This window comes from Caretta caretta, chromosome 12, assembly GCF_965140235.1.
Source record: "Caretta caretta isolate rCarCar2 chromosome 12, rCarCar1.hap1, whole genome shotgun sequence".
In the NCBI taxonomy this organism is placed as follows: domain Eukaryota; kingdom Metazoa; phylum Chordata; order Testudines; family Cheloniidae; genus Caretta; species Caretta caretta.
The window spans coordinates 25,617,590-25,643,815 of NC_134217.1; the positions used below are offsets into that span (position 1 = coordinate 25,617,590).

At 41.1% G+C, this 26,226-nt stretch overlaps 1 protein-coding gene across 2 annotated transcripts in view; it reads right to left on the reverse strand.

Annotated features, from left to right (window-relative positions):
* Positions 1 to 418: 418 nt before the first annotated feature.
* The window catches only part of WTIP (WT1 interacting protein), a 118,767-nt gene continuing 92,959 nt past the window's right edge, over positions 419 to 26,226 (reverse strand). For both annotated transcript variants that reach the window (XM_048816742.2, XM_075118417.1), the window contains 5 exons: positions 17,496 to 17,558; positions 12,297 to 12,427; positions 10,910 to 10,961; positions 8,055 to 8,123; positions 419 to 4,774 (listed from right to left, as the gene is read on the reverse strand). In XM_048816742.2, the coding sequence (XP_048672699.2) occupies positions 4,622 to 4,774; positions 8,055 to 8,123; positions 10,910 to 10,961; positions 12,297 to 12,427; positions 17,496 to 17,558 (468 nt within the window). In that variant the 3' untranslated portion in view covers positions 419 to 4,621. The remainder of the gene's footprint in view (positions 4,775 to 8,054; positions 8,124 to 10,909; positions 10,962 to 12,296; positions 12,428 to 17,495; positions 17,559 to 26,226) is intronic.

The following is a 26,226-nucleotide window of genomic DNA, read 5'->3' on the forward strand; positions in this document are numbered from 1 at the left end:
CTATCCAAACCAGAGCCCTGATCCTGCTTAGCCTTTGCAGGATTATTGCCCAGGCCAGTGCCTCTCTGATGGAAGTGTGCACATTATGAAACAATAGGTGCCCTGAGAAGGATGTGTTTATCTAAACTGAGTGCTACAAATATGAAATAGCCGGACTGGTTAAGGTTTAATTACAAATTGCCAAAGTGGCTAAATTCTTTTCTAAGTGGAGCTGCAAAATGTTAGCTATGGGCATATGTTAGACCTTAATTATTTATACTTGCACTAAAGAACCAAACACTTTCATGAATACAGCTGTAATCAGTTAATATCAGTTGGCATTTCTGTAAGCAGCATAAGGATCTCTTAAAATGTTTTTACTGGCAAACAAATCAAAATAAACTCTTTACTTCCAGGCAACAAATTACAAAATCAAAGATAACTACAAAATGTCTTTATTGAAAAAAGCAGATTATAACATCTAAGGTTAAATGAAACTTCTGACTTTTAATATTAAATAACTTAGGATGATAGCAAGTAGCTGCTTCTTTAGATAAATAAATCTACATTTCCCAACCTTTTTTCTTCAACAATCAAGGGAATCAAACACTGAAACATAAAACCACAAGTCATTCTAGGGACTAAAAGACAAAGAAGCACATTTAGAAGTTTTACAAGGATATATACAAAAATAGTTAAACTAACGTATATTTGCAGCATGTAAACTAGTTACATGATATACAAACAGGGCATTTATATATTTCCTACAAAATAAAAATCAACGTTGGTCCAAGTTCTTGGAAGAAACTATATTCTTTTAAAGAAAATGAAAATATTTCTCAAAGGAAAACTTAATTTAAGTCAAATTATATATTCTAGTTATGGCATTAGTTGCATGATGAATCACAAACTTTTTAAAACTTTTCTTGAAACACAAGAAAGCAGCTTTTGTGTGCCTCCTTTAGAGCTTTGGTTTACTTAATTGTTCTGGAATTTCTTGTCTTAAAGAACTCCTCCATCCATACTTTACTTTTGAAGCCCAACTTTACAAAATATACATAAACCCCTTTTTGAAACTTCAAATATCTGAGATTTCCACCCCCCACAATTATCATAATTTTGGTCATTTCTTTGGAACTTGTCTTCCAGTGCACTAGGGACGCTGTGAATCTCCTAAAATGGCCACATCCTTTTGGGACACTGTAGAAATCTTCCACAAAAATGAAACATGAAAGGTGTAGTCCTGACTTCTCATGATGAAAACAAGAAGAAGTTGTAAAATGCTGAAACTTTATGGAAATATTCTGAAAGTACAGTACACCGAGAAGGTTTCCAATAAATAATCGTGTTATAAAATGAATACTGGGAAGTTTACATCTGTGTTGAACTGACTGATATAAGAATACTCCTTAAGCAAAGCATTAGACGCTTTCATTTATACAATTCCCCAGACAGGAGGTAAAATGTACAGGAATGGTCATTAATACTAAGTTGTACAGCATGTCACTTTAGATTTGCTTATAGCTTTCTCCTTATTCTTTCTTAATAATAATAATAATAATAATAGGTGAATTATACCAACTATGCTCCAGCTCTTCTATTAATGGTGTAAAAGCCAGCTGACCTGAAGAAGAGCTTTGTGTAGCTGGAAAGCTTGTCTCTTTCACCACCAAAAGTTGGTCCAATAACCAATATTACCTCCCTCACCTCATCTCTCTAAAAGCCAGCTGTAATTTTGGTGTTTTAATAGAATGCCCCTGTCTATAGAAAATACTGGAACAACAACTGCTGCTTTCTGGTTTTAAACAAACTGCTCTTTCTATATTGAAACATAATTTTTCAACATTTTACCATGAAGATACTTAACACATATTGGAACTGAGTAGAACTATTAGAAAGAACTGAAAAATAAAAATGTGAAATTCAGTATTATTCTGTTCTAAAGGATGATAGTTCTCGAAAAAGAATTGTATGTACATGTTAGATAGTGCTGTCCACTGAAAAGCAATGCAGGAGTGAAAATTTACAAACTTAAATAGACTTAGCACTAGTTAATAAACTGGCAGAGGGATGGTCTAAATGACCTAGTTTGGTCTCTCATCTCTGTTTTCTGTGGTTCTATTAAGTTCTAGCTCCCAGTCACCTGGAGCAAATGCACCTTTTAGTAGAAAGCACTGTTCTGGGTTGGCCTGCTCATGTGAACAGACCCAAATCATCTGTATGTTTTAATATTTTTTCTCTTAATGTCGGGGGTTTATACAAATATTTTTAACAATAACTCATGCTAATACAATGCCTTGAAGCCCAAAGCTATTTTGTGAAATGGAAAAGTATTATGCTGTGACGAATACAAAATATTTACCTTGAAGCTTTGACACCCTCAATTTGATACTTTCAATACTCGAGTTACTTCAATAAAGTCAGATTTGTGCGAAGGTTAATTTTTACCTTTTACAGCTTAGGTTTCAGGAATGAGAGGCCCAAGCATCTATTTGCAGGTCATCTTTGTGCATGCAATCCTTGTAACTGTGCACACAAAGGTAGTGCAAATAAATGCACAAAGCTGTACAGGGGCCTCTATTCTCATTTTCCTGAAAATCAGAACCATTGGATCAGCCACTGTAGGAAAAGGTTATTTGTAGCATTAGCAGTGCTCCAAAACATGGCTTTCACATTAACTAAGCCAGCTATTAATTATAAAATGACTGGTTAAATGTGCATTGGACTTACTGAGGAGCATCCAGTAGGGCAGATTAATCTTTGCCCACCAGACAATTCAGCAGCAGTTTTTGAACTGTTGCATTCATCTCTTTCCATCATCAATGAATGTATTTTTTTTTACCATAAAGATATTTTGGAATATCAAAAAGCTGTATAAAGGGAGTGAGAATCTCATGAGTTAATTATTCTGTTCAGGAATCAGAGCCTATTGGTTGCTCCTTGTGCTTTCCAACCATATCCTGAATTGCCTTATTGCATCAATGGAGTCGCCAAATAGCTATTTCCTTAATTAGTTTGATGAAACTTAACATGTGACAATCCTAAAACTGATGGGCCAGATTCTTAGGTGGTATAAACCTGCATAGCTTCATTGAAGTCACTACAGTTCTTTCAATTTGCATGTGTTGAGAATCTTGCCTGATATTTCCACCTAATCCACAGTAAAAGAATTTTGTCATAATTAAATATATCTAAGGAAGGGAGCGATGGCCACATTTCAAACTATAAAATAATTTCAGGAAAGTGTAGCTCAATTCTCATGAGAATACATGGAATTGTTATTTAAACATAGAGATGTGTGATTGCATGTAAATCATCAAAGCACAGTAGAAAACAAACATTAAAAAAAGATTCATCTAACTTCCTATATGGAAGATATATATTACCCCAGACTTCTGAGGTTATTGTAAAAGCTTATGCAAAAGATGAAAGTGTGTACATTCTGTGTACATCTAATACTTGTTATAAAATACCAATTTCTGTTTCAATTGTCTGAAACCCTAAATTATTATTTCTGCTAAATCATGCTTGGTTTTCAAATGAAGATGATCACTGTAATCATTCAAAACTACATCTGGAAAAGAACACATCAAACTGAAAAGATGACAAAACTGCTGCCCATTTAAAAAATGTAACGACAAAAAATTGCAAAGCAGTTTGTAACAAATGAAGTCTTGTATAAAACAAGTAGGATCAAGACACAGAAATGTCTCCTTGCATAGCCAAAAGGACTGCTAAACCTAGTAACCAAAACAGGTTTAAAAGATGGACTGCTTAGTAAGTGCCAAATCACCAGAAGAATATGACAAATGCTTCCAAAGCTGTGGCTAGTCTCGCGCCCCTACAAGCTACAAAAAACCAAGCATGTAAATGGCGAGTTATTATGGAGAGCCAGAATTTTCTTCATGTGCAATAACCCTTTATGAAATAATCTTAACTTTTCAAATGGACACATTCTTCTGCAATGTGCTTCCTATAGAAGACACCTGTCATGTTTCTGCAGCAGGCTAAATACTCTGTTGGCTCACTGTGATAGCAAATAGGATGGAAAAGACACTGGCCTGAAGCCTTTCATAGGTGTGAATACCACCAATTAACCCACATTTGAAGATTTTTCTTACTAAAATATATATTTACTTTGCTTCCTATTAACTACTACTGGGAATCTAAGTATTCTAGAAATGTGAGAATGTTTATTCTCTAAGACCAGGATGCAATGGGACTAGCTAAAATGCTAGTATTTATCTTATCACGCTTGTTGTGATATGTATGTTGCTAAATTTGGGGGATGAATTTTATACTTCTTACTCGGGCAAAACTCCCACTGGAATGAAGCAAACAAGGAGTGTAGAACAGAGCCTTTCGTACCACTGTACTGGGAAATGTTGCTGCTTACAGTTAGTTCAGCGGTGCGCACGTTTTTTTTTTTTTTCCAAGTAAGTGGTGTCTCAGTGAAAATGCTGAAGGTAAATAGAAACATGGACATGATCATAGAGGCCCTCTGACATATGATTTAAAAAAAAAAATAAATAACTTAGCTGGTTTAGATGGTTATTAGAGAAATTTCATCTTTAAAAACTGGAAAGTCATTTTTAGTTCTTCCATCTTCTTTCTAGTGATTCATTGCTACAGAAAGTGTCTTTTAGAGCTCTGTAACATGCATTGGATAGCTTGGAGGTGGATGTGGTGACACTTTGATATTGAGGCGCCTAATATGACAGCCATGACAGAGTAGGTGTCCCTCTAAAGGATAGCAACGATGGCCTTCCTCATCGTTGAGCTGGAGACCGCAGTCCTAAGAGAAACAAACACACATCCACAAGTTAACTAGTGAATGATTGTCATTTCAATAAAACATCATTCAGACTTTGAAGCCTCTAAGGTGTCTCTTGTTCTCTCTTTCCTGTTAACTGCAGCAATCTCAGAACTATTTGGTAGATGGACATTGACTATAATGTATTAAATTAAGAGTGACATCACTGAAATCTAAGGGAATGTGAAATTTATGCAGTTTTGTGGCATATCTTCTCAGGTTGACACCTGCATTTATTTTCTTCAGTCCACCTCATAGGTCTAGCCATGACAAAGATCAGACTAATCACATGGTAAGGCAGCACACGCTGACCTCTTAAATATGGAGCCGGTCAGACAAGCTGAATGATGTTGGACTTGGAGTGAGGAAGAGCAGAGATAGTTGGAGAACCAGAGAAGAGCTGAGTAAAGACAGACTATCATTTGGGCGAGAGAGAACCCATTTGAATTGTGATGCAGAACGGACTTCCTAAGATTGGTGTTCTGGTTGGGGCATATCTTAGAGATATGAGGCAAGTTGCAAAGTTCAATGGGTGTCAGGCCTCATGTTCCAATTCAGGCCTCTCACTAAGTAGGTCTCTTCCCTTTCTATAGTACGTTTCTCAGATTAAATTTAGACTAGATGAAGTAAAGTTGCCATATTTTAAAAGCAGTTTTTTAAAAAGCGGGCAACTTTTTCCCACTGAAATTCTAACTGACTCGCACAAAATCTGTGGGGGGTGGGAGTCTGGGTCTTATTTACAAAATACCTCCATAGAATGGCCAATAATTTCAGCCAAGAGTAAGTACCAGAGGTAAAAAGAAAATAACCCAAGCAAAATAGGAATCCTCCTTGGTGACAATTGTGTGCTGCAGCAGGGAAATGCTTGTGTTCAGAGAGTCTCTTGGTTACTTATCCATGCCAGTTGAGGTCAGGCAAATCATGGAGGTTTTACATTTGGATTCCGGGATTTGGAAAGAGGGTAGGGAGTACATAGAAATTCCAGCTTCTAGGTAATCCTGACGAAGCTGAGCAATATGTGCAACTAGATAATGTTCAGTGCTCCTCACCTTATATTTTTAATATCAAAGATGAGGCAAAGTTTAATTAATCATATTTTAAATGTGATCTGTTAAGATTTGAGCATTTTACCGTAAGCTATGGAAGTTGTCATATTTCTAAAGTGAGAGTACAAGAAAGAATAAGGTATTAATGTGCTTCAGGCAATACAGGAGCATTTTATAAAAGTTTAGGGACCTTTTATTATTCAGATAATTCAATAATCTATATTTACTTAATAATTTTATATCACTTAACTTAAAAGATTACAGTAATCTAAGAGAACACTTTGGTAAAGAAAAAAGATCATTGTTGGAAATCTTGTTGGTTTTGGGTTTTTTTTTTTTTTTTTTGGCCAGACATTGATAAATTAAGTTAGGAAATACAGAGGTAACAGGAAGGAACTTGAGATTTTATGACTTAGCTTCCATCACAGTTTATAAATGAATCTCACACATTCTTTCCCATTTAATTAGGTAGGAAATTTTGAAACAGTTCCACCACAGAGTCCTTTTTTAAAATGTATTACACTTCCCTGTAAAGAAATCACAGTAGCTGGAATATGGCACGTCTTTCTTCCTCCTATAGACTCTGCTATATTGACAAATGTTCCCCACAGTGTAGGTAAACACTGCAAACTCTGAATGCCCAATTATTTTTAGACCATCCGCCTCAGATCTTGAATTAGAATCATGACAGACTAGATAGCAGGCTCATAAAAGTGGACTGAACAGCAGATTTGATGGGGGTCTGAGAATGAAATAAACCAGGAGTGAGACATAAGAGTCTGGGCTCAGGCTCGTTAATTGCTAGCCAAGCACTGTATCGAATTGCAGTCATGGCAGCAGGCGTGCTACCCACTGGCAAAGCTCTGTTAGTTCAGTCCCTTGTTTAGAGTTTTAATGACTTGGGATTCACTAAAGAAATGCCAAATGCTAATAATATACCTGGCCTCCCACCTCTTCTTTTTTCTCCTATCTTGCTGCACAAACATACAAAGTTGCCCTAAAAAAGGCTGTCCTCTTAATGAATTTCAGTTTTAAAAGGAGCCCTACTGATTTACAAACTGCTGTTTGGTTTGCAACACAAATACTATGAAAATTCCTTTCATATGCCTCTTCTCTTGAATGAACATTTAATTCCTGCTGAGTTAGAAGGCTTTCCAAAGGGACTAGTGCGTTTGGGTGCCCAAGGTGACATCTGAAAGGGTTTTCAGGAGCAGGTGCTCAGCTCTTCTGGAAGCCAAGCACCTTTAATGTCTCTCAACCTGGTACCCAAAAACGAATGACTCCAAAAATTCCCAAGTCACTTTTGGAAACCTTGACAGCTGAAATACACTATTTTAATGGCCCCATTTTCAAAGGAGCCCGAGTCCAGCCTGCAAAACAGCCCACAGCTTTTTCTGTCCAATATCTGTGTATGTGTAACACGCTGACAGACCCCAGTTGTCAGTGGGCGGGACCTCTGGAGCTTAGTGCATGAGCTAAAAGCCATACAGCCCTTAGCTCAGGTGTAGAACAGACTCATTCATCTCTCTCTCTGTGGTCTCAGTGCCACTAGATGGGACAGAGCGCCACCCCCAGAAGGTGTGTGGGTACATATGCCCACGGCAGGCAGATGTCTAACTATGTTATCTATGCACATAATGCAGTTAGCCATCCTGGATGAAAGCAGGGAGGCTGACTTGCTTCAAGCTGGAGGGAGAATGGTGAACTGAATAACGAAAGAGAACTGAAAATAAATCCTCAGTGGGGCATTCTAATATAAAGTTGCGGGGGAGGGGGCATGGAGAGAAAGCGAGAGAGCTGCCATCTCTTGGATATTGAGATTTCCTATGATTGATTTAAAAAGTTATTTTCTTAAAACATTAACAGAAATGGATGGCTTGCCCATCTGAGAGACAGCTGGGGTAGACTGACTCATTGAATTTCAGGATCCCTCGCTTAGCTTTCCTCTCCCCCACTCCCCTCCCTGACTTGAAAACCTGTCCCTGACAAACTCCTCTGAGGAGCTCTTGTCTTCCTCCCACTTCTTCTGCCTTTTTGCTCTTAGTGCCAAGTAAGACAGACCATGCCAGCAGACAGCTGGCTGGAACTACTCACTATGGACCACATCACCATCTAAAGCCCAGCCACTGATTCACTGCTACACTCAGGCATCCTCTGCTCCTAAAGGCCAGATCTTGCCTTGATCCAACTCAGTGGCAGAGATGCTACAGGTTTACCTCGCAGTGATAACATTCCACATGGTAATCTCTGTCCATTGACACCACTCGAATGGTCTCCTCAGAGCCCTGGTTTGGAAAATAGAGAGGAAAAAAAATCAGATCAGGAATGTAGGTGGCATTTTGTCAATTTTCTACCTGTTGCTTACAGTTTGTAACATATTAGTATTCTGGCAGGGTAGGTATCCTTGATCTCTAGGAGCCCCCTGTTTAGACCTCAGCTTCACATGCACAGGTCCCTCTGAAGTCATTGGCAACTTCTCATGTCTATTCAAAGATCAGAATTTGGCCCATGGTTCACAAGTTCCTAGGACTCTCCTTGAAAATGAGCCATGTTCAAAGGGAACCCAGGATTTGGAATAAATTGCCAACCAGAAACGACAATTTATTAAGCTCTGTTCTTTGCAGCTGCTTTGGGTTTGACTTTCCACCAACAGTTGCGTGTGCACACGCACGCACACACACACACACACACACTATCACCACCAGCTGGAAATTTGCATAATCAGATAGCACAACTATTAGCTATGTGAGTGGCCAGTACCCTGGCCAGTGGCTACATATGCATTAGTGCATGTATGCTAACCCAGGCCCTGTAAAACAGCACGTACGTCACAGGTAACTTCACCAGCTCCTTTTCTGAGCCACTGAAAATGAAGCTTCCTTTAAAATTTTGCTTTGAATTGTTTCTAGTTCCAGGTGTGCTTACAGCCTGCGTCACATCTGATGCTCTCTGGAGAGGAGCGGCAGGCAAGTCATTACCTGACCTGCCAGACTTGAAGTAACACATACACCCTCCTTGGGAAACAGCATATCAAGTGCTTGGAGGAGGTCTGCTGCAAGTCTTGTTAACTGCCAGCTAAGTCAGAGGATGGGATAGAATGGGCCAAGCTTTTAGGGGAAGGGTTACTCTGTAATATGCAAAATACAGGGAAATAGATGAGACTAAAGAGAACACATGGAATCCGGGCATGCTGTCGCAGGCTCTTCTTTAGAAGCATTTCAAGTATGAGAGATGCAGGCACCTCACTGAAGCAATATGTGTAAGATTGTGGCGCTTATACCTGATGTGCATTGGAGGAGCAGAATTATGGCATGTCACATTCCCCATTGTGCATGGCAGACACAGGCTCAAAAGGGATATGGGATGAACATGATGTGGCCTGCACAATGCGTACTATTAGTCTGGAAACATGGAATGTGCACCAGGAAGTAAGTGTGCGGGGGGGGGGGGGGGGGGGAATTGTCAGGCCCTGGACTATAACCTCGAGCTGACTAGTCACTGCCTCTTGGATGATAAGAGTGCTGCTGGTTCTATGCCATTTTCATGTCACTACTAGCAGAGTATGCGTTCGTGTCACATGCAGACAGGACAATAAGAAGGTATGTGGGTGAACAGATCCTCTCTTCATGTACAAATGTTGTTCTATGCCAAAGTGCCACTTCCAGCTAAAGATAAACATATAAGCAGGGATCAAATGCCAAAGTATTCAACCATTTGGTCAAAGACAATTTAAATAAATCTGAATTTTGGTTTTGCTCAGTTCAGTCCTGCTGTTATTGGCTTGATTCTGCCACTTCTTTTCATGTTGCATAGTACCCTCTTGCAATCAATAGGACTATTCACAGAGTAAGATGCTACTCAATATGCGTAAAGGTGGTCGAATAAGGCCCTATACATTTCATACTCAAGATGGGTTTGAAACACCAGCTGCTTCCCAGGAGCTACAGTTGCAATGCATTGAGCGCCCCCAATTTCCATTGATTTCCATGGAGTTGGGGGAACCCAGCACTTCCTGGGAGGCTGCTTACAGGACTGGGCCCCAAGATAGTTCTGGTATCATTATTGTAACTACTGGCAGGGAGACCTATAACAAATTACTTGAGCTGTGTATGTGTAACTTTGGCAAAGTAAACTCTTATTAAGTAAACAGCACCTGCTCGTGGGCTTATTGAAAATAAAATCCCGTAAATCCTCACTTTGCACGGTTTGGTAAGACCTCTTTCCTACAGTTAATTTGCATCCTCACTTCTTTGTGCAGCAGGTTGAAACTAACACAAGGTCTGTCATATCCATCACCATGAACAGTGATGATATTCTGTCCTGAAAATCAGTTTAACGTTCAGGCCATATTAGTGCTGCTTGTACAAGCTCTGAAGCCTTGTCTTCCTCGAAAGGTTGAGTAGGTTTGGTTCTGGAGTTCTGGTTTCAATTCACCAGACAGAGATGGGCCCAAAGCTTGGTGGGGTTTGGAACCAGCGTTTTGCTTCAGATCCATCTCAAATACCTGGTTCCCCAGCTCTGCCTCAAACATCATAGCCAACTTTCTGCAGCACTTTCATCCATGCCACTGTGACATGGCTGAGGCCATGTGCTCTTTGAACAGGGCAAATGTTACCATCATCCCCTGTTTGGAGCCTGGATATCTTAACAGCTAACATCATATTTAGCAATCAAAGTGTACTTCTTGAATGAATGGGAAGTTGAGAGAGTCTGAAAATAAACAGTCTGTTCTCAGTTCTCTAGCCAGGGCTTTGAATTGAATCAGATGTACAGCAATGTTAATTAATACCCCTGAAGCACCCAAAGGATTCAAAGTGCTTTAGTGTATAAAATTGCTAAGTACTATGATTATTATGACTCTTGGAGTTGTATAAGAATTATATTATTGCTGAGCTGTGTTTAATTTTGTATTAGATATACAGTTCATTCTGGGGATGGGGAAAGGGTCTTGAATAGCCAAGGTGTCTATTTCTTACTGTGTTTGAGCAGATCTTTGAAAAATGTCCATATGCAAACAACCACATTATCTAACAAGTTACACACACCCACACCCCCCCACAAAACTTCATACCTGTGCTGGTAGAATTGGCTGGTTACAGGAAGCGCATTTTGGTGCAAAAACGCTAAGAGTCAAGAAGAGAAAATGTTCAAATTAAATTTAAAAAATTTAGAACCCCGAGAGCATTTCAAGCATAGCTTCTCTTTAGAGATGGGCTTTAACTGCAAAATATGGATCCAAATCAGGAATTCAAACTCTGCGAAAGTTTGGATCCGGGAAAGGGCTGATTCAAGCCTATCTCTACCTCTTGCTTCTATTTCTATGTCAGATCTCTCAAACATCAACAGGTACCTTTTCCCCTCCTCTGTTGACTATTGAATCCAACACTCTTATTAATAAATGCAATACCCATTTCCTCCATGAACCTGTATAGACAGAGAAGTGTTTCTTGACTTGGGGATTGTGACCCAACAGGTGTCAGGGTAGTATGACCATCCTGTCCTTCTCTTACTGCTAAATGGGAGAAGAGTGGGTCCCAAGTAACTGGAGGGGGAGTTCCAGGGGCTCTCGGTATGGAAAAAGTTGGGAACCAGTGAGAGAGAGGGACTGTATGGCAAAGATCATTCCAGGACTTTGTCCATCTCAGGGCTTGAACAGCTTTCCTCTGTGATTAGAGCTCTAACACCTGTGTTCAGAAGCCGCAGTTGGCTTGAAGAAAAGGTGCTGGCTATAAGTGGTGGTTGGGGGTAAGCTGCTCACGCTGAACTGGTCACGCATTCTTACCTACAACTGTGCTATAGACCAGCTGTGCTAATATTCACTCCACTGCCGTGCTGGGATGGATTAGAGTGGATCTGGAATCCTGTTGACTTCAGTGTGATTCCTCTTGGGCACAGGGGTCTGCATTAGTAGATCCCATTGCAGGACTTGGGCCTATGGTTTGTGATATAGCGGTGATAGTACCTAAGAGCCTTCACATTCTCTTTGACAGAAGGGAATCCCAGAGTGATTACTGAACCTCAGTACAATTCAAAGAGTTGTCATCAGGATGACACACGCAATTCTAACCCTAACTGGAATATTATGGGCCATTATATTCCATTACTACCCATGATTAATAGAGCTAGGCTCTGTCAGGAACAGAGGATTTACCTGTGTGCACACAAACACATACTCCTATGAGTTTGAGAAACCTCAACAGCCCCTCAGGAGAGGGTTCGTGCATTAAGCCTGATGCTTCTTTACTGCTATAAAGTAGCCTTTAAGTGGATGTAAATGTAAGTGACTCTTTATGCTGTCAGAGTGGTGTAAAGGGGTCTTGGGGCAAATAGGAGTAAGACTCCAGGCCAGAGTTTTAAAAGTATTTAGGCACCTAGCTCCCATTGAAATCAGTGTCTATTGCAAAGATGATTCAATATGAACAACTTTTCAAAAGCAGTCAGTGCATCTGTGTTCTTACGTGTGATAGTCTTTGACACAGTAAATATTGTTCTCCACGTCTACAGTGAAGGGGACTCCGTCCAAACATTCATTACAGACCACGCAGCGGAAACAGCCAGGATGGTATGACTTTCCAAGAGCCTGTAAGATCTTAAGAAGAGCCAGATGACAAAATGAGAGTATTTGTTTTCCAGACAACATTCCCCGTGCATCAGCATTTCTAATTTTAATCAAGGTATGCTCCTCAGGAAGAAATATTGACTTTGTGGCTTCACCAGCAAAGGGCCTGATCCAAATCCAGATTCTCATTAATTTCAATGGGCTCTGCACCAGGCCCTTGGTGATGTTAGGGGACTGTGAAAATTGGGAGTAAAATGGGAAAGTAGCTTCACCGTTCATTATGGAGGCATGATATTGCAAATGGATGTACATTAAACCAGAACTCTTCATGCACAACCGAAAGTAAAAATGTCTTTGGATGGAGACTGGATGCCTTTCTGGAAGATATGTATGTTTTAGCCAAACAAAAGTTACTGGGCTCAATACAGGGGTGAAATTAAATGGCGTGTGATATATAGGAAGTCAGTCTAGATGGTCCCTTGTGGCCTTAAAATCCATGAATCTATGAAAAACGGTAAATTACAAATATTTATTAGTTGCTCTAATCCACCACAAATACAGCCCGGCTATCCTCTACTTCACTGTCACAGTGATGGCTCTCTCTTTTACAGGCTGATCAGGTCTATCTTAGTATCAGTTTATATTCACTGAACCTCAGAACTGTCACAGGCTTTTGAGACTCTGCCAATCAGTGTTTCAGCAACTGGCTTCCAGCACAGTCCCTTCTATACCCCCTTTTGCTGCTGGTGACCTTGCAAATAAAACCTTTCCATTGCAGCGGTGGTATTTCAAGGAGGCTGTGCCAGGCATATGGGGCAACACTGGGAATTTATTTTGCCTCCCATACCATTACATTACGCAGCTCACAACAAGTTACATCAGACATCGGATTTTTTTGTGGGTGACACCTTCTGAAAGCAATTTGAAATTGTATCTGCCAGTACATTCCCCCCTAGCTCAGTCTTGAGAAGCTAACAAGTTAAAGATCCTTTCCCCTCTAAGGTCCTAAAGCCCTGTGAATATTTTTATGAGTAAAGTTCAAATCAATAAAACTCGGTGCCTAGGAAAAAGTATGAACTACAGTCCAATTGTGTTTTTTAAAGAATACCCTAGGGTTATCTAGTCAGTGACAGGGTACCAAGTTTAATTTGATCTGTATGTCTGTCATTACTCAGAAACTACTCATATTCTCTTTCTCTCTCTCTCTCTCTCTGTGTTTTACCACATGCATTGCCTTGGTATCTGGCTATACAGATAATGGACCAATTATTACATTGATCTGACTCTGCAGACATTGAGGGCACAAAACTACCACTGAGTCAACTGCAATTCCAACTACTGAGCAGCTTCGGGCCCAAGTCTGTGGAGGTGTCATAGGTCTGATTTTTTTTTTTTTTTTTTTTTTTACCTTGTGCAATGATAAGCAGGATTCCCACTACTGCACAGACATGTTTGTTTTCCTACTCATTACTGGGGAAGGGCTTGAAGGAATTAGCCAAATAAGACTGCTTAATTTCTGGAGCTCACAGCAATATTTCCTTTTGTTGTAGCATGCTTGCTGATAGGAGAAGGCAGATGATCACCTGCCAAGCTTCCCACTACAGAGCTCCACCAGCTAGATACTATGGACTCCTGAAATGACCCTTCCCCTCCTTCACAGCTCTAGAAATTTGTTCTCAGGCTAAAACGAACAATATCCTTGTCCAACTGGGGCACCCAGATAGGAGTAAGAATCCTCATTAGCTAAGTCATCCCAGCCAACTCTCATTTCCAGACCCTCCCAAACGTCAGTGCTTGCAATTTAGTCGCTATTTAACAACTGTGTGCTAACATTTTAATACATTTTAAGCCAAGAGGATAACACTGGTGTACTAGAATCTTATTAACACTCAGCTATAGTCTACAGAGTTCTTTAACATGCATTTAATCCATTTTGTTTGGGACTTTTTGCTTGGGCCAAATTCAACCCTGGTCTAACTCTAGAGGGTGCATTTGGCTCAATATACCCCTTTTCTTTCACTTTAAAAAAAAAATCAGTTCTGGATGCTAGCTCTCTTCAAGCCGCAGCTGTAAGCTCCCCTCCTCATTAACACAGACATCAAATCAGCTCGTAGCTTTGTGGGCCACACTGCTGCTGTCTGCTGGGGTCTGTTCTCCCATCAGTGTACAGAAGGGGAATTTATGGGTAGCACTCATTTATTTTAATAGGTGTAAACTGTGTAAATCAATGGGAGAGCAAGAGCTGCTGATGGGCCAGCAGGGGGGACTGCTGCGGCTACAGAAGGACAGCATGTAGCCCCAGAAAATAAGTCCAGCTTCTTTGTCCTGTCAGTGGTATAACCAAAGAGCTTGTGGTTTTGTACTAATTCATGGATCTATAAATTGTGAATTTTTTCCCTCCTTTCAGTTTTATTCTCCTGGATTGGTAGTAATAGCAACTACATTTCCACTGGAGGATCTCAAAGTCCTTTACCAACAATAATCAGTGCAGCCTTGTGTCGCTGCTGTGCCCAGGAAGTATTCTTCAAGTGATTAGTCCCTATTTGGATTCCAAACGTGGATGCGCACGTGCGCCGTGTGCCCGAACAGTTCTGTAGCCGCGTCTGCTGACTCTTACATGCGTCCGCCTTGTGCAGCTGAGGCTAGGAGAGGCCGTGTGGAATGCCACCGCTCCAGTTCCCTCTCACCGCCACATGATCAGAGTTGGAACCCCCCTTGCTCCTGGTTCTTAGCCTCACTAGGAGAGTTGGCTGTCCATTCCTTCTTGTGTATATTGCTGTGGATACTAATTTTTTCTTGTTTTGTAGCGTGTTAGCGTTCTGCATAGATACAAGCCCCGCCGTGAGCATGAGACACAGACGTTATTTAAGCTCAGTACCAATGTGGACACAAGAACATATGGATATAAACTGGCCATCGGGAAGTTTAGACTTGAAATTAGACGAAGGTTTCTAACCATCAGAGGAGTGAAGTTCTGGAATAGCCTTCCAAGGGAAGCAGTGGGGGCAAAAGACCTATCTGGCTTCAAGATTAAACTTGATAAGTTTATGGAGGAGATGGTATGATGGGATAACATGATTTTGGTAATTAATTGATCTTTAACTATTCATGGTAAATAGGCCCAATGGCCTGTGATGGGATGTTAGATGGGGTGGGATCTGAGTTACTACAGAGAATTCTTTCCTGGGTATCTGGCTGGTGAATCTTGCCCACATGCTCAGGGTTCAGCTGATCACCATATTTGGGGTCAGGAAGGACTTTTCCTCCAGGGCAGATTGGAAGAGGCCCTGGGAGTTTTTTACCTTCCTTTGTAGCATAGGGCACGGGTCACTTGCTGGAGGATTCTCTGCACCTTGAAGTCTTTAAACCATGATTTGAGGACTTCAGTAGCTTGGACATAGGTGAGAGTTTATTGCAGGAGTGGGTGGGTGAGATTCTGTGGCCTGCATTGTGCAGGAGGTCAGACTAGATGATCATAATGGTCCCTTCTGACCTTAATGTCTATGAGACCTGGGCCTAAGGCTGGATCCCAGTCTGGGACAGCCTCTAAATGCAGTGTTGCCTCCCTGAGCTGAGCCGGGCCAGGTTGGGCGAGTTGCAGGTGGACTTGGCTGGTCCATCTCCTAAGAAGCCCCAGACAGAGCCATGATAGCTGACCCTACCACGCTGTCTTTCATAAGGCAAGATCCCCTTATGCCTGAACCCCAAATTCATCGCTAAGGTGGTGTCCGCGTTCTACCTCAACCACCTGCCAGTCTTCTATCCCAAACCCCCACAACTCCAACAGAGCCAGGACACTGCAGTCTCTTGACGTCTGCCACGCACTGGCCTTCTACCTCCAACGCACATGGGCATGCCTCACCCAGACTCTGTTGCCAAACGCTGCAAGGGCCAAGCCCTCTCCTCGCAGCGCATCTCCAAATGGATCTCCCATTGCATTTACAAATGCTACATTCTCTCCAACATAACTCCACCTCCCAGACTCACGGCTCACTCCACACAAGCAGAAGCCACCATGTTGACCTGCCTCGCAGAATTGCCTTTTGCCAATCAGCCACGTGGAACTCCATCCTTCACCTCTCACTATGCTATTGCTCTGGCAGCGGGGGCTGATGTGGCCATTGGTCACGCTGTTTTGCAGTCTGTGACTTCTTGCGAGTCCTTGTGTCCACCTTCATGCTGATCACTGCTCGCTACTCACCCATGTTTGGAATCCATATAGGGACCATCACGCCAAGGAGAAGAGGAGGTTACTTACCTGTAACTGGAGGGTCATCAAGATATGTGTCCCCTATTTGGATTCCAGTCCCTGCTCTCCATCCCCTCTGCTGCAGACTATATGCTTAGCGGTAAGAGGGCTTGAGAGCGGCATCAACCCACACAACCTCTGATAGCCTTGGCTGGGCACGTGAGGAAGATGCAAGTGCGGGTCAACAGACACGGCTACAGAGCTGTTCCAGCATATGGTGCGCTGCACATTCACATTTGGAATACAAATAGGGACTACACATCTTGAAGAACCTCCAGATACAGGTAAGTAACCTCCTCTTACTCCCATTTTACAGAATGGGATACTGAGGCACAGAAAGGTTAAGTGAGGTGCACAAGATCACAATGCAAGAGAAGGGAAAAGAGCTCAGAACTTGATTCCTTGTTCCCCCAGCTCTGACCAATGGACCACGCTCCCTCTCATATGATACGGTTCCTGCTGTTTCACCTAGCTATACAGCATTCCTTTGTTTTGTTTCCCCCAGAAAAGATTCTATATTTTATGGCGTGATACTAAAATGTACCAAAGTGTTTTCACTGCTAGCTGACTATATCCCCTCCTCCCTGCTTGGCAGACCTCAGTAACATCGAAGTTCCACAAGTTCAGATATAGGAGAAGGGCCCCCTCTATACATTTAAGTGATAATGGCAACACCGTGTGAATTTATTTTCATTTTAATCGTGATAATTCCTTGATTAAAATGTCTTTGGCAGTAGTGGACACATGGCTATGATCTGACTAGGTCAGAAGCAAACCGCACATTACAATATACTCCCTGAAATGCATCAACAGAAATGTATTCCACAATTAAGGAATTAACTCTCTTACCATTTCCATTATGAGGTGTCCACAAACAAAGCACTTGTCCGCTGTTTGTTGAAAGCCCGAATACTGTTCAAATGACAGAAGAGAAAGGATTGTTAGTAATTGCTAATCTCGCTTCCTTTCCTTCTGAAACTACACCCGTCACATGAATGCTGTGTTGTTTTTTCCATCTGACCTGGGATGAAACAAACCAAGCTGCGCTGTCGGCTCAAATACTTTTTTGGTGGCCTACTTTGAAATGCTCTTGGAAGACACTGATTCAAAGGGTTTCACACTATACTTTGAACATTTTCAGGTACTAGTCTTAAATAGCTTGAGTTAGTTTTGCCCTCTGATCCAGGCATGCAGTTCCCATTGAGGATAATGGGGGGAGGGATAGCTCAGTGGTTTGGGCATTGGCCTGCAAAACCCAGGGTTGTGAGTTCAATCCTTGAGGGGACCATTTAGGGATCAGGGCAAAAATTGGGGATTGGCCCTGCTTTGAAGCAGGGGGGTTGGGCTAGATGACCTCCTGAGGTCCCTTCCAACCCTATGATTCTATGATAATGGGGACTGTGAGCACAGTTACACTCTTCAAATCTTGATTATAACTCCATTTTGTTTTTGGACAGATGAAAGTGTATTTACAAAAAGATAAAAAGTGGGTAAGGATGTATGAGTGAAATCCTGACTTCGTTCAACTCAATGGCAAAACTCCCATTAAGTGCTGTAGGGTCAGGATGTCACCCTGTCTTGTTTAGAGACTGAGAGAAGGGGGAACTAAGATGCATATTCGTAAACCAATTTATCAGCCTGACAGCTGACCTACTGAGTGATACCCTATAGCATAGAGTTTGCCTGAAGGACTCCAAACGTAATTTTTAAACTGTTATTTGCAGTAGCTGAACTTTATCTTCCCCCCTCCTCAGTCCAATATAAACAAACTGCTCCATGTGCCCTCTTTCCTATCGCAGGGAATGATTGCTCAGTTGTTTACGTTTGGTTGCACAGTAAGTTGAACATTTGTTTATTTGAACATTTTGGGGTTATAGCAAAGTTCATCTAAAACATGCTGTGGTCTTGGAGCTAGACTTGGAACATGAGGCCAAGGGTAGGATCTCAACGTGTAGATCATGTGCCACAGCCCAGCTCTTTGGGCCTGGAGAGCATGGTGTGTTCTTACAGCCATGGATCTAACAGAGACTAAGGCCATGTCTACCCTTACTGGGGATTGACGTTGCTGCGATCGATTCCCTGGGGGTCAATTTAGCGGGTCTAGTGAAGACCTGCTAAATCGACTGCAGAGCGCTCTCTGGTCGACTCCAGTACTCCACCGGAACGAGACGATTAAGGAAAGTAGATGGGAGAGCATCTCCCGTCGACATAGCATGGTGTAGACACCGCAGTAAGTCAACGTAAGCTATGTCGACTCCAGCTACATTATTCACATAGCTGGAGTAGCACAACTTAGGTCGACTTACCGCGGTTGTGTAGACAAGGCCTAAGGGCCTGATCCAACTGCCAGAGACGTTAATGGGAACTGTTTCTTTGATTTCAGTGATCACTGGATTAGCTCCTAAACTAGCAAGACATTCTCTTTGTTTTATTTTTCCAGATAAGTGGTAAATTGGGGCCATGGTTATAAACAATTATAAACTGAAGTCACTTTCACATGTCACAATGGACAAATACGTTGTTAATTAAATAATATGCTATTTCAATTCTCACAGCCTTCTCTTTGTCTGCTTTAATATTTCCTATGTATTGGACAATACAGCACATGTAATGATAAAAAAACAAAAACAAAAAATCCCCTTAGATTAACTAAACCTTTTAAATTGTAACAAATGACCATCTCAGACTGTTTGTTTCATATACACCAGTGTCCATAGAATGTTACTCATATATTTCTGCAAGTCATTTTGCTGCATTGTGTAATGGAATTAGTGTGAAATTGTCTAGACCTAGAGAAATGGTTGGGATCCGCTCCCCACCTTACTGTCAACAGCTTTAAGACTAAAATATTTGCTTTCTTATTCTTATTCCAGCAGATAAAGATGCTGCTACTACCCGGTAATCTCACTGGTTCCACTGTATCTGAATGACCATCTGGCTAGACTGTTTCCTAAGGTTGCGACCTCAGGGGTTGCTGGAAACAGGTGGGGAGGTCCTAGCTGAGCAGACAGCAGAAGATTAACAATAGTATAAACCCAGCTAATTCCAAAACCCTGTCAGAATGAATTTAACAGTACCATCTGGCTGTCATTTGATAAGGAATGCAAAGGAGCATTTACCCAGTTATTGATTAACAGGGACCATATTCCCAAAGAACTGAATGGCTTGTGGTCAGGTTAATGTCATTTATTGCTGTCTGGATTGCTGTAAATTACATTTGTCAGAAGGCAGGGTTTTGTTGACACACAATCTCTCTTTATATCACTAAACCTATTAAATTAAAACCATAATTTGTTTCTAGTGGGGGAATTGTATTTGTAAAAACGCAACAAGAGAATGATTACCCAATTTAAGAAAATGCTACAAAATGGCACAAAGTCCAATCACATTGACAAACTATCTTATGAGCTCAGTGAAATGACCCTCTTTACTACTATATTGTGCTCTTTTTCTGATTGTAGTATTGATCTGGAAGAGCCTGAAACCTTTTGGTTCAATGAGAATTAGGATCTGGATGTGTCTCCCCTGGTGAGTTAAATATATATAGGATGGAGAAGAATGATAGCCTCTCCTCTCAGGAGCACTTTTTTCTACAGTAAAGCAGCATGGTGGATACTGCTCTATTAAATCTGTATTATCCTTGACAATAAATGGCTTTTGCCAGGTATTCATAACTCAATCCTGCAATACATGTGTTTATGCTAAAGATGGAGGGCTCACACATCAGTTCTAGGTTTTAAATTCTAGGAACACAGAGCACAAAACACAATACTCTGAAACAGTAATAATACTTGGCACTTTGCACCTTTCCTCTTTAAAGTGCTTTACTAATACTAAACTGCACAACCTTCCTGTCAAGTAATATTTATCCGCATGTTGCAGGTGGGGAAACGGAGGCAGAAAAGTTGTGACTTGCTCAAGACTGAAGAAGGGCAAAAATGGTCTTGCACTTAAGGCATAATTCTAGGGCTCAAAAGAACTAGGTTCAGTTCCTGCAACAAAGCCCAGTATGGTTTTTGATAAGTCTCATTCCCACTGGGTGGGATTTTCAAAAGAGCTCTTGGTTGGTCTAACTTGGCTCCTAAGGAAGTTAATAGCTTCCATGGGAACCATTAGATAACCTCAAGTGCTTTAGAAAATCTCATCCTATGTTTTAGTTCTTCCACCTGCAAAATGGAGAGAATATTTCCTTTCCTCATGTGAGTGCTGGGTGGATAAATGTCCGTAAATCACTCAGACCATAGTGATGGTGGATCTACAAGAGAGTCACAGGTGGGGTTAAACTCAAGAGTTCCTGGCTCCTACTCCTGGGCTTGGGCTACTTGCCTGTGCCTTTGTTACAGACACCACTGGTTTCAATGCTTTCATTAACATGCAGCTCTGTTTTATTTTACATTTTATGTACCAAGAGTTTATAATTCTGACACTGCACATATTTGGCCATCTTTTAAAATTCACTGAGAGGATTTTGTTTAGCTTTTCTGAACATGCCAGTGACTTTTTCTCCTATTACTGTTTCTGAAGCAGATAAATATAATTACATACTCTTCTAGAACTAGAAATGTACTTGCATGGGCCCATGTACAGTATGTACCCAAGATAAATGAGACACATTTTTGAATATTCACAAATATTGAGGTGTTTGGTTTTTGTTACTAATACCATGAACAACACTGAACAATGTTAAAGTTGTTACACAAGCAGAGGAAAGCTCTAAAATTCAATGCTCAGCCTAAGGCATCCATCCGCCTTCACTCCCACTCTTGTGACTTTAAAGTACAATACTCCTTACCAAAATACAAAGAAAACAAATGGATCCTGGAGAGGTAACAATTTACTGTTCTGGGATCTCAATTTTGTCCTAACTTTCCTCCCCCATTTAACTCTTTATTCACACCCATCTCTCCAGGTGTTGTTATAATCTGTGATTTTCTGTGCAAGAGTCAATACCTTGTTTCAGGAGTTTGATGATCTATGCATTATTTATCTCTAGCTTCTCAGGTAGTTCTTTTTGTAAATATACAGATCTTGAAAATTATATTGGAGTTCAAGAGTAAAAGGTAAAGCCTTAGCTAGCTGAACTTTCTTTTGTTTGCGGTCTCCCAGCCTTTAATTACCAAACAGGCAGAAATCACTAATGATTTTTCCCAAAAGCCTTTGTTTCAATGGGAGAGAAAAAAAGAGGTCACATTCTGCCCAGATTACTTAAATCTGTTTTGTTCTCCCCTGCCCCCCTCCCCCCCGATAATCTCAAATTTTAAGGACTCCTCTGTCCAACGTGCAACATATTCTAAAGAAATCAACAATGTTTTTGGGGCATTTAATGAATAATTATGCATGGAGGGTAATCCCACCAAGTACTGAGAGTAATTTCTCCTTTCTGCAATCAGTTCTTGAACCAGCCTCAGCTATCGGATCTTTTAAACCCTGATGCTTGCATCAGAAGTTTAAAGAGAGAACATATTGAGAAATAATACATCTGGAAAAGGCTTCAGGACCTTCTACCTTAAATTAGAGACATGTCATTATGTCTTCTTAGCATGCCTAACCATGTCCATGAAATGGATGCTGCTACTCCCCCACCCCCAGTGTGCTTGTGACAAAAATTGCTTTCTCTCTGATGGATGCTTGCAGACACCTTTGCTTTCTCAATGGAGATTTTTAAAAACTAATAAAGGTTAGTGGGAAAAGATCAAATACCTTAGATTTTGGCAGATACTGCAGGTGACCTGGCTGTAGTAATGTTAGGAAGTTATTTAAAAATCACAGATATGGCACTGCAAAAGTTGTTGAATTTCATCCATTCAGCCTAGATTTGAGATTCCTTCTCTTTTATGCTTAAAAGGCCTTTGAGAGGGTAGACCAGGAGTTTTTGCCAAGATGCTTCAGGCGTTTAATTCGGAAAACTCATTTCTGAATTGGGTGCTATGCTAATAATGTATTCCAACCCCAGGCAGTCTGTAATCCCTCAGAGTCTCTGCTCCTTGGTTTCCCATTAGCAGAGCATCTGTCTTCTCTCTCCTTTATTGTTTGCTCTCTGCGTGGGACCCTTAGTACATGGAATACAACAATGCAAGAAATTCATGGGATCACGTTCGGAGAGGGAAAGAATATAAAATTTTGCTTTATGCAGATGGTCTTTTTTATTTATTTTACACACAATTAAATGAAGCTATTAAACTGCACTGAACAAAATGGGAACTTCTCAGGCTTTAAGGTTTTTGGAGTCTCGTGGCAGGGGTTAAACTGAGGCAGAATGGTCTGCAACCGTGTTCTGCATTTTCCCTGAAATACTTTGTGTCCTGCTGCCTTGCCCTGTCTTGCTGACAGTTCGGGAGTTTGGCTCATGTTGCTCCCACACTATGGCATCAGTCCCTCTTCCTGCTTTTTTGGCTTCTGCTTTACTCCTCTGATTAGTGCTCAGATCCCTTCCTTCCCCTGCCCATGCACTTTGGGTAGAGCAAGGAGTACTGGTTCAAACTGTGCACAGACCTCTGCTGAAAAGCAGGACACTCCTTGGGAGCAGAATTTTGCCTCAGTGGTTAGGCATCTGGTGACCTCTGCAGACAGCATAACCTGTGCTACACAGGAGGTTTGAGGACCTCCATGTCCCAACACCCACTGGGGCTGTTTTTTGTCTTATAAGGTAGAGGCCAAATTGTGACTTCTTTCTTAGTTCTATGTGAAGAGCATTTCACTGGTGTCAGTGGGAGTTTTGCTTGAATAAGGAAAGAGGAAAAATTCAATGAAGGCTTAAGAATTTGACGCTTCAATACTTGCTAAGGGGCAACTTGTGCAGTTCTTACTCATGCTAAGTAGCACCTTGCTCCAGATGTAATACCATTTACTTCAGATACACAAATTATGTACCATGAAATGATGGGTAAGAAGTTGTGTACGTCAGAACTTATCTTCCTAAAACATTAATACAATTTTATTCAAAACAGGTGTCAGAAAGAATTCAATTCAAAACACACACCAGCTAATACAAACAATTATTTCAGAAGTGGACAAGCACCACTTTCTCACTAGCCTTTTTTCTGACTCTCAAACAGAAAAAATTAGCGTGCTCTACTGACCCAGTGTTTGGCATGAGTTATACGCAACTACAAGGACTTTATTTCCCTTTTAAGTGCACTTCAGTTACACGAATGTAGGTTTCAGTGTAACATTAAGAACAGGAAAAGATAACGTGGCCTTTTTATCAGAATCTTACCAAGGAAAAGGATAGTGAAATGATGACTGGCATGTGATCAACTTGATTTTGCAACACATTCTTCGGGACACAGTGCTAGCCAAGGTAGAGCACAGTACAGTTAGAAGAACCTTTCCATAAAACAGAATTTCATCTCTCCTCTTTCCTGTCTCTTCTGCAGATTCTTGGGATACTCTTCTGCAGTATGATTCTTGGGATCCATCTTTAAATGTTTACAACTTTTTCTACCTTATGAGGCAAACCATCAGCCTGGTCTGAACTCTCATTCCTAACTAGATGACACACTTTTAAAAAAAATTTGTCTAATGCTGAATTATTCAGAAAATGCGGAGTTCCTTTTTTCCTTCATCCACACATTTCCCTAGCTTATTTACAGTATTGGGGTCAATATGTGCAGTTATCATTCTTTTGTGGACTTTGGAGATTTTGTTGGACTCTAGCTGGTCTCAAATTTCAAGACTCGGATTTCTTCAGGTGCGCAGCTTGGCAATATTTCACCAATGGCAGCATTCATCATTACCTTTCCTAGTCTCCATGCTTTTTATATGAACTCTTGTTTAGGAGTTTTCATCTTCAAAAATTTGTCCTCTAGGATTAGCTCCTTGGGTAAAATCCCAGCCCCACAGAAGTCAGTGGGAGGTTTGTCACTGACTTCCACTGAGCCAAAAATTCACCTCTTTTGTTGCACGTGTAAACGTTTTGCATTGAGATGAACCCAGACAACAGCCAGCTCCATAATCTCCAGAATTTTGCATTAAGATCCAAATCCGAAATTCACAGGGCAAATCAAACTTCCAGATCCAAACACCTCAAAACACTAAGGAATTGTGCAGTTCGGGCCATCTCTAGTTCTGATGCAACATTCTAAAGCAAGATATTCTGATGATTCATTTCACCACTGTCAAATCTGCTTACAATATAAAACTGGGACCCCACTGGCATCTTGCAAGCTGTTGAGAAAAACTAAAGAAAACTGGGACAATCCTCAGATTTTTTTTTTTTATAAGTAACTATTTTATCTTGTTTCCTCCCAAACGGATTATGCTAATGCATAATATATCAGTTGTCTTTGTTTTCAGTGGTATCATCAGGGGTCCTAATGATACTTTAACACAAGTGGTTTCTTTTCTTTTTGTTTTGAATATATAATAGACCAGATCCTACAAGCATTCTTGCTATGGGATGATCACAGGGCTTGAGAGCACTTGAAGAATTGAGTCCCCTGTTTATAGAACATTCATAGATTAGCCGATCCCCTTCCAAGCCTTTTTTCCATTGTTTTTTTTTTAAAGGTGTTAATGAATACCCTTATCTGCCTTATGATTGGAATGTGTGTTTTAATTTATTTTTTAGGTAGACTGCATTTAAAAGTAAATATTACATTCACATACTTATCTAAATCTTCATTTACTACACTATTCCCATTAGACGGGAAACTAACTAACAAGCTATAGCTTTTGCCATTTACCTTTTCAACACAAGTCTATTTTCTGATTGAGAATCTCAGTTAACAGAGAGAGTGCTCTTTGACTAATGCACTGCTTCCAAAGCTCACCTCTCAAGGGAGACCTACAACCATTTATACTTGCTGAGCTGGAAAATCAAACCGCTGACTTCAGCTGACACTAGCCCCCATTACACTAAATAAAAACTATCTTCCTAGGGCCCAGCTCCCAGGATGGGGCTTCTCTATCTTCCACACTTCCAGGCTTAGCAATAGCATATGCAAAAACTACAAAGAATTATTAGATAGTTACTACTGCAATAGTGCTTAGAGACCCAAATTAGGGTCCGAGCCCCATGATGCCAGGTGCTTTAGAAATATACGATAACATACTCCCTGCCCAGGCTTCATTTTGTAGGAGGGAGTTATTGAACAGTTTCACATACCTCTGTGTATAAGTACAAGACTCTCTGGTTAACCAAACCTACAAATGAGAGTTCTATTCTATTCCATATCACATTAAAACAGAAATACCCTATGGTAAAACTATGCTAACGTTGCAAAGTCATGTACTCAAAGGTTAGGAAATGCCAGAGGTTCTCGGCACCACTTTAATTTGGCCCCCCCTGTGCATATGCAGTATGATACACTCTTTAATTATAGGCCCTTGCCCCTCCCCATCTCCTGCTTCTTACCTCCCCTTCCCCCTCCACCGCCCCTCCTGCTACAGTCCCCCTAACTCCTACCTGTTTCCTCTGCTCTAATCCTTCCCCCCAGTCTCCTGCCTCTATTCTTCCTATGACCCAGTTCCTGCCTCCCCAACTACCTCTATTCCTGCCTTCTCAGGTCCTGCTCTAATCCCTTCCTCCCCCAGGCTCCTGCCCCTGCCCCTTCCTCCCCCACCTTTCATTGCCTTCTCC